The sequence below is a fragment of the Vidua chalybeata genome, chromosome 13, assembly GCF_026979565.1.
Source record: "Vidua chalybeata isolate OUT-0048 chromosome 13, bVidCha1 merged haplotype, whole genome shotgun sequence".
NCBI lineage: Eukaryota > Metazoa > Chordata > Aves > Passeriformes > Viduidae > Vidua > Vidua chalybeata.
The window spans coordinates 19,845,402-19,863,556 of record NC_071542.1 but is presented as its reverse complement, the minus strand read 5'-3'; the positions used below and the strand labels follow the sequence as shown (position 1 = coordinate 19,863,556).

The following is an 18,155-nucleotide window of genomic DNA, read 5'->3' as shown; positions in this document are numbered from 1 at the left end:
TTTAAGGGGTTAAACCAGAACTTGGAAATTCCTGTGGAATCCCAAGGGTGTTTTCCATGGAATTCCTGGATCCCAGGGATTTGTTTTATCCCAAAGTGGGGGGATTTTTGGGAATTTTTTTTTCCATTGCCAGCTGTGCAGAGCTGGGAGTTGTTCCCAATAAAAAGAAGGAAATCTTTGTGTGGGAAAACAAAGGGACATTCAAGGGATGAACGAACAATTCCCAGGGATTTTCCATGGGAATGCACCCTGGGAATGCGGGGTGGGAACAGGAGGATTCCTATGGAATTTGGGAGGGAATCCTGGGAAAAGAAAGGGAAATGTTGCCATTTCCTGTGGGAAATAAACAAGGGAAAATCCCACAAATTCCATTAAGAAATCCTGCTAAAAACCAAAATTCCCGGGAAAATAAACAAGGAAAAAAAATCCAGAAATTCCTGGTAAAAATGAATCCCATCAATTCAAAATTCCCGTTAAAACAGCCAAGGGGAAAAATCCTCAAATTCCTGTAAAAAAAAAACCACAAATTCAAAATTCCTCTTAAAAATAAACAAGGAAAAATTCCCCAGTTTGAAAATTCCCGGTGAAAAATTAACGAGGAATAAACTCCACAAATTCCTGTTAAAAATTAACAAGGAAAAATTCCATAAATTCAGAATTCCTGGTAAAAATGGACAGGACAAACTCCATTGAAAATTCCCCTTAAAAACACATCCAAACAATTTCAAAATTCGTGGTAAAATAAACAAGGAAAAATCCCAGGAATTCCATTAAAAATTCCTGGTAAAAACAAATCCCACAAACTCAAAATTCCTCTTAAAAATAAACAGGAGAAATCCCACAGATTCCATTACAAATTCCTGCTAAAAACAAGGAAAAAACCTCAAATTCCTGCTAAAAACCAATCCCATAAATTCCAAATTCCTGATAAAAACAAACAAGGGGAAAAAAATCTCAACAATTCCCATTAAAAACCAATCCCACAAATTCAAGATTCCTATAAAAACAAAGCAGGAAAAAAAAACACCCCAGGAATTAAAAATCACAAAAGGAAAGCTGTACCATGGAAAAATAACCCTCCAGATTTATTCCCAATATTACAATTCCCAATATTTTTTTAATTCCCAAACTCTTGGAACACAAACAATGATAGGAGCAGCTTTAAACATGGAATTTTGGCTTGGAACTGGGAATAAATTCCCTCAGTAACAAAAGAAAAAGGAATTTTCTGCACCTCCAAACCATCAAAATCCGCATTTTTCTTTGGAAGAAACAAAGGAAAAAGCAGCTTCGGATTCCCAGAAATTCCTTTGAAATCCCAGCTTGTCCCAGCAATTTTTTTTTTTTTTTTTCCAGGAGAAAAGTCCTTTTCCAAAGGTTTTCAGCAGCAACAGGAGCAGAAATTCCATGAAAAATTCCCGAAGATTCAGCCCAGGAGCCACTTCTGGAGTCACCTGGAAAGGAGAAGTTTAAACAGAGCTCAGATCAAATTCTGCCTCATTCCCAAATCCCAAACATTTCGGAAAGTTTGGAATATTAATTCCAATCGAGGATTTCTCAGCCAATCCCAAACTTCCATCCTAAACCCCTCGAACATCCCGAAAAAAAGGAACATTTTGCAGTTTTCTGTTGCTGAAATTGGAATTTTTACCTGGAGTTGGATCCAGCTTTTCCCATCCCATTCCCAACACAATTCTTGCTGGTTTTATCCATATTCCCGGAATTCTTCCATGCTCACAGCCGAGACTTTATCCCCATCCTGTCCTGTAAAAATACGTGGATAAAATCAAGTTTTCCAAGGATTTTCAGCGTTCCCTTGATGCTTTCCAACAGCTCTTTGGGATTTCCCAGCCCTGTGTTTTCCAGGAAAAGCAGGAAGGGATAAACAGGGATTTCAGAAGGAACCACTTTTTTACCTGAGTTCTGCTCCAGCTGATGGGAACAGTTTGGAAATCCCAAATCCTGGGAAAAGAGCAGCTCTTGGCTTGGATCCTCATCCTGCAGCGCCTGGAAAAGGATCCGGGAGCAGGGAATGGTTTGGGATGGGAAGGAGCTTCAAGCTCATCCCGCTCCACGGGCTGGGATCATTCCCACTATCCCAGGCTGCTCCAAGCCCACCTGGGACATCCCAGGGATGGAGCCCTGAGAATTCCAGCCCAGCCAGGAATTCCTTCCCAGTATCCCAGCCCAATCTCCCCTTTCCCAGTGGGAAGCCATTCCCTGTGTCCTGTTCCTTGTCCCAGTCCCTCTCCAGCTCTCCTGGAGCTCCTTTAGGCCCTGGAAAAGGCTCTGAGGATTCCCTGGATCCTTCCCTTCTCCAGCATTCCCAGCCCGGCTCCATCCCCATTCTGCTGTTCCTGGAGTATCCCGTTTTCCTTCAAAATTCCTGGGAGTTGCCTTGGAAAGGACCTCAAACCCATCCAGTTCAAATCCCAACGCCTTCCCCTATCCCAGGCTGCTCCAACCTGGCATTGGGACATTCCAGGGATGGAGCAGCCACAGCTTCTCCGGGAATTCCATCCCGGACAGGAATTCCATGCCAATATCCCACCTCACCCCGCTCTCTTCCAGCCTGACTCCATCACCTGGCACTCCAATGGAAAAAAAAGAATCCCTTCCCATCTTTCCTGGGAACTGAAGCATTCCCGTCCTTGGCCCTGCTCCACCTCAGCACAGCCGGGCCCCGCAGCCCCTCAGGGACCTTCCCGGGGGGATCCTCCTGCCCTTCCCTTCCCTTCCCGGCGGTCCCGACCCTCCCGTTCCCCTCCGGAGCCGCTCCCAGCCCGCCGAGGCGGCCCCGGCCGCGGGGACCCCAGCGAGGGCGGCCCGGCCGCTCCCTATTCCCTTCAGCGCCGCCGCCGCCCCGCCGCGGCCCTTCCCGGGGGGACCCTCCCGGTACTCCGGGCACGGGCAGCGCCTCCCGTTCCCCTCCGGAGCCGCTCCCAGCCCGCCGAGGCGGCCCCGGCCGCGGGGACCCCGGCGAGGGCGGCCCGGCCGCTCCCCCTCCCCTCAGCGCCGCCGCCCCTCCCTCCCTCCCTCCCTCGCCCGGCTCGCTCCGCCCGCCGCTCGCGCTCCGCCCGCCCCCCGCCGCCGGGGCCCGCGCCATTGCCCGCGCCATTCCCGTGCCTCGCTCCGCACCTTTCCCTCCCTCCTGGCTGCGCGCCCCTGGCCGGGCGGCTCCGGTTTGGCCGCCGCTCCCCACCCCGGCGCCTCCCCCAGGCTCGGGCGGGCGCAGGGCGCAGCGCGCACCGTGCCCGGCGCGGCGGAGCCGCGGCCGCTCCGTCCCCATCAGGCGGCAGCGCGGAATGAGCCTGGGCTCGGCGCCGGGCTGTCCCCCTGCCCGGCACAGCCGCTCCCCCATTGGCTTCCGCCGCGCCTCGCGCCGCTGATTGGCTGAGACGCGGCAGCGGCGCGCTGCGATTGGCCGAGCGCGCCGTCAATCCCGGCGGAGCCCCCGGAGCGCCCGCCCCCGCGGTTATCAGGTTAGTGCGCGCCGCGGTGCTGCGCTCGGGCTTCCGAGCGGCGCTGGGCGAGCCCGAGTCCCTCCGCGCCCCGCGATCGGGGGGCTCTGCACGGGGTCACTGCGCCAGCCGAGCCGCGCACCCTCCGCGCCTCCCGCCAGCCACGGACATGGACATGAAGAAAAGGATCCACTTAGAGCTGCGGAACAGGACGCCCTCAGATGTAAGCAATGCAATGCCCAAAAAAAAAAAAAAAAAAAAAAAAAAAATTAATGCTAATAACGCTAATGATGAGAATAATAAAAAGGCATCCCACGGTTAAATTTTTTTTTTTTTTTTTTTTTGGCGGGGTGGAGCGTGCCAGGTGTTGGCGGGGCCGCTGCTGCCCTTGAGGTGCCTACCTGTGTGTGCGGGGGGCTGTGCCCCCCGCTTTGGGGGGCGCGGGGCGCTCCGGGGACGTTCGGGGGCTCCCCGGGGCTGCTCCTGCCCGTGCCGGGCTGCGATGCCTCGGAGAGGGGCTGGCCGTGCATTAAATAAAAAATAAGTTGCTCGCTGCTCTCTCTCTCGGCGTGTTTAGTTGGCAAATATTTGTGCAGGGTGCTGGGCTAGGGAGAGGCAGGCAGGGACCGCGAGTGAGTTGCGAATGGTTTAGTTTAAAGTGCGTCTTCATTTCTTTGCAGTGATCAGGCAAGAGAGACTGGGGAGCCATATTTGTAACTTTGTAGTCCTCATGAACGCGCCCTTTCTCTCTCTCTCTCTCTCTCTCTCTCCCTCTCTCCAGATGCTGAGAAGATAAAAGGAAAGAATTTTGAAACCGACGCTTAGCGTTGGTTGGGTTTGGTTTGGGCTTTTTTTTTTCCCCTGTTGTTGTGTTTTTGTTTTTGGTTTTTTTTTTTTAATTTTGCGGGCGATGGGGCATCGCCGCCGGTAGCGCGAGCGTTGAATAATAATCCTAATAATCGTAAGAATAATAAAAAATAATATTGGAAGAAATGAACGCACTCTCCACCCCCTCCATCCCCACACACGCACAAAAAGGCTGGATGTGTGTGCGTGTTTTTCCTTCTTCCCCCTTTTCCCCCCCTTCCTTCCCCCGGGGCCGGACTTCAGGTTGTTGTTCCGCGTCTGGCGGAATAAACGGGGGACGGCGAAAAACTTTGGCAGGACAAAAAAAAAAAAAAAAAAAGCCAACCAAAAAAAAAACAAAACCCCAACAAAAACCCCAAAACAAGCAAGAAAATAACGGGGGGAGGAAATAAGCGAAAAATAGGAAAACCACCCCAAAAAGAGTGGGCGGGAGGTGGCCGGGGGCAGGCGGGGCGCGAACCCGCGGCGGGGAAGCCCCTTCCCCTCATCCCCCCCCTCCCCGCCCCGCCGGGCCCTCGGCGCTGCCCGGGGAGGCTTCACCGAGCCCCGGCCCCGCCGCGTCCCCCGAGCCCCCGGAGGCTGCGGGAAGGGGAGAGCGGGGGGCGAACGTACCTCAGCGGGCAGCGCCCGGGGCAGCGCGGCGGGACGCGGCGGCCGAACCGAGCGCGGTGTGCTCCGGGGAGTGAGGGGGGAGGGGGGGGACAAAGGCGGGCGCGGGGCGGCGGAAGCTGCGCTTTAAAGTTTAAAAACTCCTGGGCGAGCAGGAGGAGGAAGAGGAGGAGGACGGCGAGAGGGAGCGGGAGGGGGGGGGGAGGAACGGGGACGACTCAACGGCAAACCCCGCGGTACAACCGCCATGGCCGGGGGGCTCCGTGAGGCGACCGCAGCGCAAGTAGGACGCGGCGCCATGTTCTGTGCTGCCCCCCCCCCCCCGCCTTCCCCTCACGGCCGCCGCCTCCTCCTCCTCCTCCTCCTCCTCCTCCTCCTCCTCCCGCTGCCGCCGCCGCTGCCTCGGCCGCGGGCGGCCCCGCGGGGCCGTGAGGGAGCCCCGCTGGCGCCGGGGCTGAGGCGCTGCGGAGGCTGCGGCGGGGCCCTCCCGACATGACGGGCAGCGCTGCCATTTTGTCGCCGGCCGCGGGGCGGGAGGAGATTCGTGAGGGCCGCGTTGGGGTAAAATAAAATTTAAAAAAAAAAAAAAAAAAGCTTATAAAAAAATTGGGGGTTTTTCTTGACTATTCGAGGCACCGCGAGGTCCGAACGGGGCCGGGGGAGCACCGGGAGGAGCCCCGCGGTTCCCCCGGGTGAGGAGCGCGGAGCGGGGAATCCGCCTCCTTCCTGGGCAGGGCCCTGTGGGGAGGCAGCGTTGAGCTTGGGAAGTGTTTTGCTGCTTTTCATCCTGTTTTTTCTTATTTCCCCCCCCCCGATTTTCCCACTGATTTTTAAATAGTTTTCTGTTTCTGCTCATTTTTGCCCCCATTTCGCCTCACCGCCCTCATCGCTGGAGGTTTCTTCCCCATTTTAAACGCTGTTTAAAACCAGCCTCCAAAGGGATAAACTCAATTTCCCCCTCTTTTCCATGCTTGGATTGTGTGCTGCTTCTGCTGACTTTTGCCTCACGCCAAAAAAAAAGTTGGGAAAACTCGGAGCTGGAGGGAGTTCCCTGCTACTCAGGGCTGGGAATGGGCAGCAGGGAGCTGGAAAATCGGGATAATTTCACCTTTCACCGCTTGGTTTTCCTTGGAATTTTCAGGGAATTTGGTGCCTTGATCCCCCCGTAGTGTTCTAAATCCCAATTTTCCAGGCTTTTCCGGCAGAGAGCTGGAAATTCCAGTTGGGAATGTTGTTGTGTTCTGAGCTGTGAGCACGTGTTTTTTTTAGGGAATGAAGTTTGTGGGATGAATTTTGTTCCTTTAAAGTATTAAAGGAAAACCCTGCTAATTCCACCCTCTGGAATTGGGATTTGGCAGGAATACTGATGCCAAAGTCATTTGTTCTTGGATTTTAGGGAGTTTTGGGTGGGCAGGATGAGTTTGGGAATTGTTTCCCTTAATTTTTTCCACTGGATAATCCCAGAAAGTCACATCCTAAAAATATCCTCAGGTGGATTCTGTGGAGAAATTCCTTCCTCAATCTCATTTTTGTTGTTTAACTTTTAAATTTTCCCTTTATATTTTATATTAATTCAGTGTCAGGAAAAAAAGTGGATTTTACTGCTGGAAAATTGGGAATTTTTGGATGTTCAGGCAGTTTTTTTCCTCAGCTATTCCCACTTTTTATCCCATTCAATTTACGAATCACAGCAAAATTGTGGTTTTACTTCTCTTATTAATTTAATTTCAATTATAATTAATTAATTGCTCTTAATTTCCTTCAGGAAGTGTTCACCTGGGCAGATTTTGGCACTTTTGTGCTCATTCCTGTCGGAAAATCTGAGGGAAAATCCAAATATTGGGAAGCAGGGGTTGCTGGGGGGTTAAAATTAGCCTGAAAATTTGATTTAATGGGGGAAAAAATTCCCTGATCAGCCCCAAATTCCATCAGAACATTTGGAATTTCCCAAAAAAAGGGGGATTCTCGGGAGGCGAAAACCAAATCCAGTAGAATGCCAAAAAAAAAGGGAAAAAATGGGAAAAACAGCTGAGAGAAGAAAGCTTTTTCTAAAATCCATTATTAATTTTAAAGGGATTTTTTCCACAGATTTTCCCACTGTTTCTCTTTGGAATTAAAATTTCCAGAGGGAAAAAAAAAAAGAGCCTTGAATGAGAATATTGGGAATTTAAAAGCCAGGATTGGGAGGAATAAAAGTCAAGGTTTGATCCCTGATGGAATCCCATGGACTGGGGAGAAGGAGAGACTTTGGCTTTTTTCCTGTTTTTTCCTGGAAAAAAAGGGAGGAACCTTCCTAAAATTCCGTCCGAATGCCAGGGGAGGCTCATCAGCAGGAATTTTTCCCATGGAAAAGGTGGATAAACATCGGAAAGGGGCGGCCCTTGTGGAATTCCCATCCCTGGAAGTGTCCAGGGAATTCCTGGAAGTGACACTCGGAGCTCTGGGATCAGGCACAGCTTGGACTCTGTCCTGGATGTCTTTTCCAACCTCCGGGATCCCGGAATGCTGGAAGTTGAGATTCTTGGCGGGGTTTTCCAAGGATGTTGCAGCAGAGGAGGAATTCCGATGGGAATTTTGGGAAAGCCAGGATGAGTCTGGAGTCCGGTTGGAGCTTCCCGGGATGGGAATTTGGTGTTCCCGGGAAAGGTTGGATTGGTGGCTGCATTCCATCGATTCTTCCAAGTGTTTTCCAAGGATTCTCTGATTCTGGGTTGGAATTCCAGCTGGATGAGCTGGTGTGAAAGAGGGCGGGAATGGAGCGCGTTCCCAAGGATCCCGGCTTTCCTCAGGAATCCTGGATTCCTCGGATCCCCATGGGAACTGCTGAAGGGAACAGGATTTCTTGGCTAGGGGGAATTCCCATAAACTGGAGCTTGGAGAAATCCCAGAAAATTCCCGGGAAGCCCTGGCAGCTGATAGAGGTGCCAATGGAATTCTGCTCCCGATCCCAGTATCCATGTTAACCCCATCCAGTCCCTGCCTCTGCTGTGGGATTCTCCAGGCTGGATGATTCCCAGGATTTCCATGGAATTGGGCTGCTGGATTTCCCGGGAATGGGGTCGTGTTCTGTGGCTGTTTTCCAGCAGTGTCTCTCCCTGCCCCGGGAGTTTTGGGATTCTCTTCCCAGCACATTCCCGGCCAGGAGATGCTCATGGATAACTGGTTGGGAATCAATTTATGCCATCTCGGATATTCCCAATGGGAATTTGGTATTGCCAGGAAAGGTTTGATCCTGGAAAAGTGGTGGGGTTGGGTCGGTGGCTGGGTTCCATGGTTTAGTGGTGTTTTCCAAGGATTCTCTGATTCCAGGTTGGAGTTCCAGTTGGGATGAGCTGGTGTGAAAGGTGGGAATGGAGCATTCCCAAGGATCCTGCCTTTCCTCAGGAATCAGTTTATCCCATCCCAATATTTGGGATATTCCCAAAAAAAGCCTTGGAGGGGCTGTATCCATACCCAAATCCCGTGGGGTTTGGGGAAGGAATTCCATCCACTGTTTATCCCGGTGCAGGAAAAGGATGGAAAAACCTTGGGAATTCTCCCTTCCCTGTGGAATGCGATCCTGCTTCAGGTCAGCTCCTCATTCCTGAGCAGCAGCAGCAGCTGAGGATCCCCCTGGGATGGGAATCCCATGGAATGGGAGTCCCCGGTGGCCACGGGCCACGGCACCTGCTGCCCTCCCTGCCCTGGGCAGAATTCCAAGGGCTCTGGAAAACCTGGAAGAGCTCCGGAGCTGTGGCCGAGCGGACACAGAGCAGCTGCTGGGAGATATTCCATGGAAGCCTTCCCTGTTTCCCACCGGGAATGGGACCGCTCTGAGCTGCCGTGGGGTTGGATCATGGAGAGCTTGGAATTGCAGCTGGAATTGAATTAATTAATTGTTTTAATTGGGTTCCTGAGCTTGGGGATTTTGGGATGGTCTTGGAGGAGGGATTGGCTCATCGGAGCCTTCGGAGCAGCTCCGGTAATCCCGGGATTGAGTAGGAAGCTCATCCAAGCTTCCAGGTGGGATTGGAATGGGGAATCTAGAGAATTTCTCGCCTCTGGTTGGAATTTTGGGGGAGACAAATCCTTGGAAAAATTCCCTGTTAGAGAAGCTGTGGAAAGTGATGGCCTCTCCCAAGGCTTCTCCTCCTTGAAATTCCAAGATTTTTATGGAGAGAGAATGTGCCATGGAAGGCAGAGAGCTTGTGGGGTGTTGGGAAAAATCCCACAAATCCAGTTCCCCCTCCTTTGGCACGCCTGGATTTCCTTGGGGATTCTTAGGGCATGGAGCCATCCTGGAATTTTGTTTGGAATGCTGTTGTTTCCAGGGATTCGGGGAGTTAACATCGACGTGATGTTGCTCTTGGGAAGGGTTGGGAATGTGCTCTGCTCTTCCCAAACTGTCTCTGAACTCATCCAAGCTTTCCAAACTTGGATTCCAGGAGCTTTCTCCATGGATTTGTTGGATTTGTGCCTTTGCCCAGTGCTGGAAACAGGAAAGGAGGGAATGTGGCATTTGTGCACCAAACTTCCTGAAAAGCGGGGAGTAAACAACCTTCCATAAAAAAATTCCATGGAAAGGTTGGAATGGGATTGTCTTTAAAGTCCCTTCCAACCCAAAACATTCCAAGATTCTAAAAAAACACAAATTAAAAGGGGAAAAAAAGGCAGTTGGGTCATTTGCCTTGGCGCTAAGGGGTTTTCCTTTGTATCCAAGACTATTTCCAGCTCTTCCGCTCTACACCTGAGGGAATTGTTGTCTAATTCACTGGTTTTCTGTGCAGTTCCCTGTTTTCCGTGCTGAGGGAGGATGGAGGGATGGATATCCCACCTCCTGGATCAGGAGCAATGCTGTTTGTCCCTCAGGGTGAGCGCTGGGCTCATTCCCTTCCCTCCATTCCCGCTCCCCTCAGCTCCTGAAATTCCTTTGAGGAATCCCCAAATTCCTCTGAGGCAAAACCCACCTGGAGCTTCCTGGTGAGGATCCCAAGCTCCATGTCCGAGGGTGCTGGGATGAGATAACGGAGCAGGGACACAGATAAGGAGGATTCGCCTCCATTGCAATTTTCCCGCCTTTTTTTTTGGCGGGAACTCTTGGTGTGCGTGGAGAACATGAGGGGAAAAAACTCTTTATTTATCCCAATGGAAACTCTGGAGAATCCTGATAAGTAAACACCATTGAGGGAAAAGATCCATGAATTTTCCACCTAAATGTCAACCCAGTGAGTAATTTGGGAATTTCGAGGGGGTTTTTCCCCTCAGTGTGTGGGATCAGGAGCAATGCTGTTTGTCCCTCAGGGTGAGCGCTGGGCTCATTCCCTTCCATCCATTCCCGCTCCCCTCAGCTCCCGAAATTCCTGTGAGGAATCCCCAAATTCCTCTGAGGCAAAACCCACCTGGAGCTTCCTGGCGAGGATCCCAAGCTCCATGTCCGAGGGTGCTGGGATGAGATAACGGAGCAGGGACACAGATAAGGAGGATTCGCCTCCATTGCAATTTTCCCGCCTTTTTTTTTGGCGGGAACTCTTGGTGTGCGTGGAGAACATGAGGGGAAAAAACTCTTTATTTATCCCAATGGAAACTCTGGAGAATCCTGATAAGTAAACACCACTGAGGGATGAGATCAATGAATTTTCCACCTAAATGTCAACCCAATGAGTAATTTGGGAACTTCTTTTGGGAATTTTGGGGGCTTTTTCCCTCACATGAGGGGAAAAAAATGTCTTTATTTATCTCCAAATGGATCCTCTGGAGAATCCTGATAATTAAACACCGTTGAGGGAAAAGATCCACTTGTTTTTGGGGGGTTTTCTATCTAAATTCCAGCCCAATGAGTGGTTTGGGAGTTTATTTGGGGAATTTTGGGATTTTTTTTTACCCTCAGTGTGTGGGATCAGGAGCGCTACCTTGATCTTGGCTTTCATCTCAACACAACCCCAAACTCCTGCGTTTCTCTGCTGGAAACCTCCTGATTCTTGCCAATTCCCTGAAATTCCTTCTATTTTTCCTTGATTTCTTCCCTTTGCAGGTGAAAGAGCTCGTTCTGGACAACTGCAGGTCGTACGAAGGGAAAATCGAGGGCCTCACGGATGAGTTTGAGGAGCTGGAATTCCTCAGCACAATCAACGTCGGCTTAACCTCAGTTGCAAACTTACCAAAGTTAAACAAACTTAAGAAGGTAAATCCCACCTCCCCGAGCCAAATCCCTCCTTTTCCCCTTCTCCACGTGTGGAAAAGTGGCTGGAAATGGGATCAAGTGGGATTTTTGAGGATGTTTTTGGGCCTTTGCAGCTCGAGCTGAGCGACAACAGAATCTCAGGAGGCCTGGAAGTGTTGGCAGAGAAGTGTCCGAACCTCACGCACCTAAACCTAAGCGGCAACAAAATTAAAGATCTCGGGACAATAGAACCTCTGGTGAGTCGGGATTGCTCCTGGGAATGGGATTCATCCCATTCCAAACCCTTGGAATTCCTTCCTCTATCCCAGGTTGCTGCAAGCCTGGCCTTGGGTGCTTCCAGGGAATGTCGCTCCTGGAATCTGTGCCAGGGCCTTTCCCCCCTCAATCCTTCCCCAAATCCCATTTATTCCTGCATCCCAAGTCCTGGAGAGTTGGTTTTGCTCCAAGAAATGGGATTCATGCCGTTCTAAACCCTCAGAATTCCTTCCTCTATCCCAGGTTGCTCCAAGCCCAGCCTTGGGCGCTTCCAGGGAATGTCACTCCTGGAATCTGTGCCAGATCCTTTCCCCCCTCATTCCTTCCCAAAATCCCAGCGAATCCCGGGATCCAGGCCGCATCCCAAGTCCCTGTTCCCGGTGAGCCGCTGCTTCCCTCTAGTGGCTGCCGGGGCCGGATTCCCCCATTCCCGGCGGGAATCGCCGCAGCTTCCCAGGATTCCGCAGGCTCTGGATCCATCTCCTGGCACCACAATTCCCATGAAAATCCTTCCAGGAGCAGCTCCTTCCTGGATCTGCTTTCCTGCAGCACAGGGAAAAGGCAGAGCTGGTAAATTCAAGGAAAAGCCTGGAAATGCTCCCAGCTCTCCCAGTTTTCCCATTCCCAGGCCTTTTCCCTGAGTGCTTTCTGCATTAAAGTGAAGGGAGATATTCCCTTAGAGTTGATATTTCTTATCCATGGATAAGCCTTGATACTAATACTCAATTCCTTTGGATTTTATTTTTAGGATTTCCAAGTTCTGTGAGCAGTGCAAACTTCTTCCCAAAGAAAAATTCCACAAAACCTCCAGGAATTAAATTCCTGTTCCATTTCCGTGTGTTTTTTCATTTTCCATAGTCTAAGGAAAAATAATTCAATTTTTTTAAACCTCTCTTAGCAAAGTTTTTGTGTCCAAATGGTCCAATCCTGCTTCCATCTGCAGGAATTCTGGATCAGGCTCCTTTGGGATACTTTCCTGGCTATCAGTTATTCCTTTGGATGTGGGAGCTGCAGGACTCCAGGGAGAGCCTTTCCCATCCCAAATCCCAAATGAAATTGGGATTTTCCAAGCGGTTTTTCTTGGACTAGGGGTGGAAATTCCAGAGGGAGCTGATTAGGAAAGGGGGGAGGAGTTGGTTGATTCCAAGGTCAGGCAATTTGGGAATTTGTGATATTTTTTATAAAGATTTCCTTTTTTTTTTCCCCACACCTGCCATCTCCAGGGAGCCCAAAACACCCCCGGGAATCCCTTGAGCACATTCCCGGCGGGATCCTTGCCTTTGGAGGGAATTCCTGCGCCAGCAAACCTTCCAAATTCCTTTGTTTTCCCAGAAAAAGTTGGAAAACCTGAAGAGCTTAGACCTGTTCAACTGTGAGGTGACCAACTTGAACGACTACAGAGAAAACGTGTTCAAGCTGCTGCCGCAGCTGACGTACCTGGACGGCTACGACAGGGACGACAAGGAAGCGCCGGATTCCGACGCCGAGGGATACGTGGAGGGGCTGGACGACGAGGAGGAGGATGAGGACGGTACGGGCATGGGAACCGGCACCGGGAGGGATTGGGAATGAGGGGAAGGAGTTGAGGGAATTGAGGGGAGGAATGAGGGAAAGGACCTCTGTGTCCTGAGGGAATGAGGGGAAGGAGTGAGGGAAGGGATGAGGGGAAGGACCTGAGGGAATTGAGGGGTGAGAATGAGGGGAAGGAGTTGAGGGAATTGAGGGGTGGGAATGAGGGGAAGGACCTCTGTGTCCTGAGGGAATGAGGGAAGGGATAAGGGGAAGGACTTGAGGGAATTGAGGGGTGGGAATGAGGGGAAGGAGTTGAGGGAATGAGGGGAAGGTGTTGAGGGAATTGAGGGGAGGAATGAGGGAAAGGACCTCTGTGTCCTGAGGGAATGAGGGGAAGGAGTGAGGGAAGGGATGAGGGGAAGGACCTGAGGGAATTGAGGGGTGAGAATGAGGGGAAGGAGTTGAGGGAATTGAGGGGTGGGAATGAGGGGAAGGAGTTGAGGGAATGAGGGGAGGAATGAGGGAAAGGACCTCTGTGTCCTGAGGGAATTGAGGGGAGGGAATGAGGGGAAGGACTTGAGGGAATTGAGGGGTGAGAATGAGGGGAAGGAGTTGAGGGAATGAGGGGAAGGTGTTGAGGGAATTGAGGGGAGGAATGAGGGGAAAGGACCTCTGTTTCCTGAGGGAATAAGGGGAAGGAGTTGAGGGAATGAGGGGAAGGAGTGAGGGAAGGGATGAGGGGAAGGACCTGAGGGAATTGAGGGGTGAGAATGAGGGGAAGGAGTTGAGGGAACTGAGGGGAGGAATGAGGGAAAGGACCTCTGTGTCCTGAGGGAATGAGGGAAGGGATAAGGGGAAGGACCTGAGGGAATTGAGGGGTGAGAATGAGGGGAAGGAGTTGAGGGAACTGAGGGGAGGAATGAGGGAAAGGACCTCTGTGTCCTGAAGGAGTGAGGGAATGAGGGAAGGGATGAGGGGAAGGAGTTGAGGGAATGAGGGGAAGGGACCTGAGGGCATGAGGGGAAGGAGTGAGGGAATAGAGGGGAGGGAATGAGGGAAAGGACCTTTGTGTCCTGAGGGAATGGGGGGAAGGAGTTGAGGGAATTGAGGGGAGGAATGAGGGAAAGGACCTCTGTGTCCTGAAAGAATGAGGGGAAGGAGTGAGGGAATGAGGGAAGGGATGAGGGGGAGGAGTTGAGGGAATTGAGGAGGGGAATGAGGGAAAGGACCTCTGTCATGAGGGAATCAGGGAAGGGACGTGAAGGAATGAAGGGAAGGAGTTGAGGGAATGAGGGAAGAAATGAGGGGAAGGGATGAGGAAAGGACCTCTGTGTCCTGAGGGAACCAGGGAAGGGACCTGAGGGAATGAGGGGAAGGAGCGAGGGAATGAGGGGAGAAATGAGAGGAAGGGATGAGGAAAGGACCTCTGTGTCCTGAAGGGACCTGAGGGAATGAGGGGAAGGATCTTGGTGTCCCAAAGGAATGAGGGGAAGGAGTTGATGAGGGAAAGGACCTCTGTGTCCTGAGGGAATGGGGGGAAGGAGTGAGGGAGATGAAACTGAAGGAATGGAGGGAACTTAGTGAGGGAGTGCGGGAAATGAAATTGAGGGAATGAGGGAAAAGACCTCATTGTCCTGAAGGAATGGTGGGAGAAGGAGCTGTGTGTCCTGAGGGAATGGGGGGAAGGATCTCCATGTCCTGAGGGAATGAGGGAAGGACCTTGGTGTCCCAAAAAAATGGTGGGAGGAGGAGCTGGGTGTCTTGAGGGAATGAGGGGAAGAACCTCAGTGTCCCAAAAAAATGAGGGAAAGACCTGAGTGTCCTGAGGGAATGAGGGGAAGAAATCAGGGAAAGGAACTGCATGTCCCAAAGGAATGAGGGGAAGGATCTGAGGGAATGAGGAAAAGCAATGAAGGAAGGAGTGAGGGAATTGAGGGGAGGAATGAGAGAAGGGATGAGGGAAAGGACCTCAGTGTCCCAAAGGAATGAGGGAAAGGAGTGAGAGAATGAGGGAATGAGGGGAGGGACGTGGGGGAATGAGGGAAGGGATGAGGGAAAGAACCTCAGTGTCCCAAAGGAATGAGGGAAAGGAGTGAGAGAATGAGGGAATGAGGGGAGGGACGTGGGGGAATGAGGGAAGGGATGAGGGAAAGGACCTCAGTGTCCCAAAGGAATGAGGAGATGAGGGAAAGGACCTGAAGGAATGAGGGGAAGGAGCTGGGTGTCCTGAGGGAATGGTGGGAAGGAGCCAGGCAGGGCCTGAAGGAGCAACTTCCTCAGTTTTATCCCTAGTGAAAGACCGGGACGACAAGGAAGCGCCGGATTCCGACGCCGAGGGATACGTGGAGGGGCTGGACGATGAGGAGGAGGATGAGGACGGTACGTGGGATGTGCTCCATGGGATTCCTGCATCCCAAAGGAATGAGGGGAGGAGGGGGCAGGGCCTGGAAAATCCCATTCCTCCATCAGGGGAACGGAGGGGTGGGATTGGGATTGACTGAAGGAATTACGGGAACAGGGATGAGCATGGATAAGAAGGAATGTCCTGGAATTGTGGAAATCCTCATGGAAAAGGGATTTTTCCATGGGCATGGAAAAAAAGCAGGAATTAGGGAGCTGCTCGATGAGGGAAGTGCATGGAAAACACCGGGGAGCTCCAGGGGATCTGTGCCAGGAACTGCCTGGAATTCCAGGGAATCCCAGTGCTGTAGGCACCACCTTTCCCTGGCTGCCCCTAGAGCCATCCCGGGATGAGGATCCGGCTGATCCCAGGGAATTTGCTGGATTCTCCCGTCCCAGCAGCACAGCAGAAAAGCTGGATGTGCACTTTTCCCAGGAATGCTGAGTGGGAACTCTAGGAAGGTTCCCAAAAGCTCCCAAACACATGGAAAACACTCCAGGGGCTTGGCACTTCGTGGTTTTCTGCTGGGAATTTCGGGAATCGCCTAAAAGGCTGGAATTCTGTGTCCATGGGAAGGCTCCCAATGGATGATGGGAAAGTGTTCCTCCATCCATTCCTGGAAAAGCTGGGATTCCCCAGCTCCCAAATCCTTGGGAATAGTGGGAAGTGGAGCAGCTGGAGCGACTGCATTCCCCGACAATCCTGTGCTATCCCTAGGGAATTCTCTGCTCAGATTCCCAGATTTTGGGTGGAATTATTCCAAAAACCTCAACTTTTTCCATGGATTTTGTTTTTCCAGAGGAGGAATACGATGATGACGCTCAGGTAGTGGAGGATGAGGAGGATGAGGAGGAGGAGGAGGAAGGGGAGGAGGAGGATGTGAGCGGAGAGGAGGAGGTGAGCCTCGGAATTCCGCCTCGGGAATCGGCGGGATCCGGCTGGGAAGGGCTGGGCAGGAAATCTGGGATTTGAGGAATTTCAGGATTCACTTTGTGCTGGGGCGGATGAAGGATGGGATGGGGGGGCATGGGATTGAGGGGGGGAAAAATGGGATTGGAGGGGAAGATGGGATAGGAGGAAAAATGGGATTATAGCGGGGGAAATGGGGTTGGAGGAAGGAAAATGGGATTTTGGGAGGGAAAGTGGAATTGAGGGAGGAAAAAAAAGGGAAAGGGGAAAGTGGGGTGGGAGGAAGGAAAATGGGATTGGAGGAGAGAAGGTGGGATGGGAAAGGGGAAAACAGAATTCCAGGAATTTGTTTTCCCTCTCCTCCAGCCCTGAATCCTCTCCTGCCCCTCTGGAATGTTCCTGAGCCTCCTCAATTCTGCTCCGAGGCTCTGGATCAATCCAGCTTTTCCCACTCCCATAAATCCCAATGCAGTTTTCCTAAACTCGGGAATGGCACATTCCCACATTCCCAGCTGCAGCTCAGGGATTGATTCCCTGGGATTTCAGTGCCAGCTCCTGCTGTTCCATAAAAAATGGGAATACTGGGAAGTGGCTCCTTGCTGAGGACATTCCAAGGACTTTCCCTCCTTGGAAAACGGGATACTGGGAAAGCTCCTGGGCTGATCCCAAGCTTTACATCCTGTTTTTTCCTGGAATTCCAGGAGGATGAGGAAGGCTACAATGACGGCGAGGTGGATGACGAGGAGGACGAGGAGGAGCCTGGTATGGAACCAATCCCACTTATCCTAAGGAAAAACCATCTCAATTCCATGGAAAATGGAATTCCCGGAAAAGCAGGAATGTGGCTCCTGGAATAATGGGAATTCTTTCTTTTTTCCAGAGGAAGAGCGGGGTCAGAAGAGGAAACGAGAGCCTGAGGATGAGGGGGATGAGGATGACTGAGCAGCTTTTCCCTGGAAAAAATTCCCTCTTGTGATTTGACTGTTTTTATCCCGGAATTCCCCCTTTTCCCACTCCCGACCCTTTGGATTTCCTTTTCTTTTCCTGGTTTTTTTTTTTTTTTGGTTTTTTTTTTCCGGATTGTAACGTTGCTGTGGGAACCGAGCGGGAGCAGCGAGGGTGGGAAGGGAATAAAATCCTATTTTTACTGCCGCTCCTCCTCCGATTCTTTGGGAATTTTTTCCTTGGATCCTTTTCCTTGAATCCCTGGAACTGCAAGAGTTGAGTAGGAACTGAGTTGGGAATTCTCGGAGCGGAGCTTGGACATCTCGGAAGCAAAACAAGGAGAAAACCGAGCTGAAATCCATGGATGAGCCGGGATTTTTCCACCTCTGCCATTCCCAAATCCACGTTTTTTCAGGAATGGCAGCCAGGCCTTCTCCCTGGGGTGGCAGTTGTGCCTTGCTCCATGGGGTTTTTTTGGGTTTTTTTTGGGAATGCTGCCATTTTCAGCCCCTTTTCCCAACTTTGGGAATTCCCTCTTTGTAAATAGTGACCAAACGGTTTTTTGGGAATGTTGGATTTTTCGGGATGGGTTCGGAGCTGGTGACTTTGCGATCCCTGTGTGTTGTGTGTTCCCAGTTTTCCTTTAATTTGGGAGGGAATTTTAGGTTTTTTAGGAAGTTTTTTAATTTTGGGGGTTTTTAGGGGAATTTTGGGGGATTTTTGTGGCTCCAGTGCAGCCAAATCCCTGGAAATGGCAGGCATGAAAAAAAAAATGGGGATTTCTACAAAAAAATATCCCAAATTCCCAAATTTCCCGGTCTTGGAATAAACCAACTCCTCCCCGCTTTCCCAATCAGCTCCCTCTGGAAATTTCCCCCCCTAATCCAGGAAAAATCACATGGAAAATCCCAATTCTTTCACCCAGAAAGCCAGGAATTCCAGGAGCAATGCCTGAAATTCCATGGAAATTCCTGCAAATTGTATTTTCGTACTTTGTGGGAGGCAAAAAACAAGGAAAATCCTTGGGGAATGTACA

General features: G+C 51.3%; 1 protein-coding gene and 1 long non-coding RNA gene across 13 annotated transcripts; one reads left to right on the top strand and one right to left on the bottom strand.

Annotated features, from left to right (window-relative positions):
- Positions 1-1,059: 1,059 nt before the first annotated feature.
- On the bottom strand, positions 1,060-5,210 carry LOC128794536 (uncharacterized). Of its 5 annotated transcripts, XR_008433174.1 has the most exons (5): positions 4,941-5,210; positions 3,863-4,245; positions 1,917-2,007; positions 1,652-1,764; positions 1,060-1,454 (listed from the first exon to the last, which is right to left on the bottom strand). It is a non-coding gene; the product is annotated as an uncharacterized LOC128794536 (long non-coding RNA). The 5 variants fall into 5 exon arrangements; XR_008433178.1 differs by lacking the exon at positions 3,863-4,245; XR_008433177.1 differs by lacking the exons at positions 3,863-4,245; positions 4,941-5,210 and adding an exon at positions 3,250-3,459.
- Positions 3,489-17,326, top strand: ANP32A (acidic nuclear phosphoprotein 32 family member A). Of its 8 annotated transcripts, none has more exons than XM_053954513.1 (8): positions 3,489-3,684; positions 10,948-11,097; positions 11,211-11,333; positions 12,685-12,883; positions 15,157-15,243; positions 16,065-16,162; positions 16,876-16,936; positions 17,055-17,326. In XM_053954513.1, exons 1-8 carry the CDS (start codon positions 3,631-3,633, stop codon positions 17,114-17,116), a joined length of 834 nt encoding a protein of 277 aa, XP_053810488.1. In that variant the 5' UTR covers positions 3,489-3,630; the 3' UTR covers positions 17,117-17,326. The 8 variants fall into 8 exon arrangements, with proteins under 8 accessions (XP_053810488.1, XP_053810487.1, XP_053810491.1 ...); XM_053954512.1 differs by having other exon boundaries at positions 15,145-15,243; XM_053954514.1 differs by lacking the exon at positions 3,489-3,684 and adding an exon at positions 5,170-5,220 and having other exon boundaries at positions 15,145-15,243.
- The last annotated feature ends 829 nt before the right edge of the window (positions 17,327-18,155 follow it).